The 2,079-nt window shown below is 31.4% G+C and overlaps 1 protein-coding gene across 1 annotated transcript in view; it reads left to right on the top strand.

The window, feature by feature from the left end:
* Nucleotides 1–1,531, top strand: part of LOC103605228 (chromosome unknown open reading frame, human C9orf135) — a 104,603-nt gene extending 103,072 nt beyond the window's left edge. Inside the window, exon 6 of the mRNA XM_008589814.1 lies at nt 1,249–1,531. Coding sequence (XP_008588036.1) covers nt 1,249–1,437 — 189 coding nt within the window. The 3' untranslated portion in view covers nt 1,438–1,531. The remainder of the gene's footprint in view (nt 1–1,248) is intronic.
* The last annotated feature ends 548 nt before the right edge of the window (nt 1,532–2,079 follow it).

Here is a 2,079-nt window from a genome sequence, read left to right as displayed (position 1 = left end):
GGGAGCGCCGCTGCGCTTCCCACGCGGCGCACTATCCAGTGCGCCACCGGGCCGGCCCTTTCCATGAACTTTTTGAAGACGCCTTGTATAGAATAGTGACACAGATATTATGTAGCTTTATGATTTTATAGTTTGCATTTCTTTTCATCTCTTAATTATTAAGAGTTTTATGAAGGTTCTAGAGGGATGGTGGGTTTTAAAACTAGACAGACCTAGTTTGTAGTACTCCCTTAGTCACCCATTATTGGCTTTCTTTAAATTCTCTACTTCTGGGATTTTAAGTAAATTGTCTTTTGTTATATGTAAAGTAGGAGTAATAATTCATACTTCAGAAAATAGTTATGGATCAAAAGATATAAACATCCAGTATGTAAATAGGGACTTTACATAAATAGACACTATTATGGTTGAGCATATGGTTAAGTTTTTCAATTATTTTCGGCAAAACCAATCTAAGACTAGAACTATTTTGGTGTTCTTTCATTGTTTTATAGCTTTCGTGATTTAATTTCAATATTGTCCTACTGCTTTAAAATTAGAACCAATTTAAAGCAGAAATTAGATAATCAGTTAAAAGGCTTTATGCTCCATGTCTACTATCACCCCTGGTGTAATCTGAAGGAATCGATATTTCCTTTGGGAAATGGTCAATGATAGTGTTGTTTTATTGCAATGAAGCTTTTATGAAATAGCCTAAGGATAAACATCTTAAACACTATATTAGGTTATGATGAGGTAAATTCTTATAGGAATGAATCTTAGAGCTGGGCATCTACCATTGTTGTGGAAGATATGACTTGGTAGCAATTATTAAAACTATAACCCAAGCTATTATACTTTGGAATGATTATAACATATTAACAAAAAAAGTTGTTGAATGGTAGTTAATTGTAATTGTTTTGGTCTTATTTATATGATCATAAAATTGAAATTGTTTTTAATCCTGTGTATTTATGGTTTAGAAAACTTTTATGGGTATAATAACTTATCTTTTTAGTTTTACAAACAAAACAACCATTAACTATATTCATCTTCCTGTATTTGAAGTGCTGATTAGTGTGATAGCCATTTTTTTTATTGAGGCATTTGTCATTTGAGACCAAATTAATCAATTATTGAAAATTAATCTTTTAATTATAAATCACAATCATAAAATTAATCATAAGAATAATATATTAAACTTTTAGAGATCACTCCTTTTTATATATTTCTGTCATTCAGTGTTATTTCTCTTTTTTCTCCCCATAGGGTTATCCCTGTCAAGATGATTATTTAATAGTATACAGAAAATGCCATTCTCAGTTCACAGATCTAAATGGTTCCAAAAGATTTGGCATCAACACTTGGCATGATGAAAGTGGGATTTATGCTAATTCAAATGTAAAACAAAAGCTCCACTTATTGACCAGTGGTCCTATTGTCCCCTTTTGCAACTAACATGTGGAATCAGATTCTCTGACTAATGAAAGAATAATGGATGTAACAGTTAATTATCTTCTACCTTAATAAATGCAATGGAAGTTTTACCATAGTCAGTTCCTTTAAACACAAAATCTTACATTCTAGACCAGTGTTTTATATTCTTTTCATAAGCTACTTTGGTATTTTCCAAAATTTAGTATGTGTACCACCAAGGGTATACCACACAATTCTAGATGGTATGTGTTTGAATTTTATTTTATTTTATGGACTGTGCACCTCTTTTAATTATTATTTTTAAAATGCATAAAAACAGCACAGTCAAGCTTATGATTGCTTAGGGTATGGCTCATTAAAAAAAGTTAACCAACTTAAATTCCATTGTTTTATGGACTGTGCACCTCTTTTAATTATTATTTTTAAAATGCATAAAAACAGCACAATCAAGCTTATGATTGCTTAGGGTATGGCTCATTAAAAAAAGTTAACCAACTTAAATTCCATTTAAAGACAAGTGTTAAGTGAATAAAAATATAGGTGGTACTCAGATGTGACATAAAACTCAAATGGCCAAAGCTCGGGCAATACTGGCCCATAATAATGTTGAATGTGTGTGTGTGTGTTTTTTTTGGGGGGAGGGGTGTGTCCCTTTATAGACTT

The sequence above is a fragment of the Galeopterus variegatus genome, unplaced genomic scaffold (genome assembly GCF_000696425.1).
Source record: "Galeopterus variegatus unplaced genomic scaffold, G_variegatus-3.0.2 Scaffold5662, whole genome shotgun sequence".
Taxonomy (NCBI): Eukaryota; Metazoa; Chordata; class Mammalia; order Dermoptera; family Cynocephalidae; genus Galeopterus; species Galeopterus variegatus.
The sequence above is the reverse complement of the archived record's forward strand: the minus strand, read 5'-3'. Positions and strand labels throughout refer to the sequence as shown.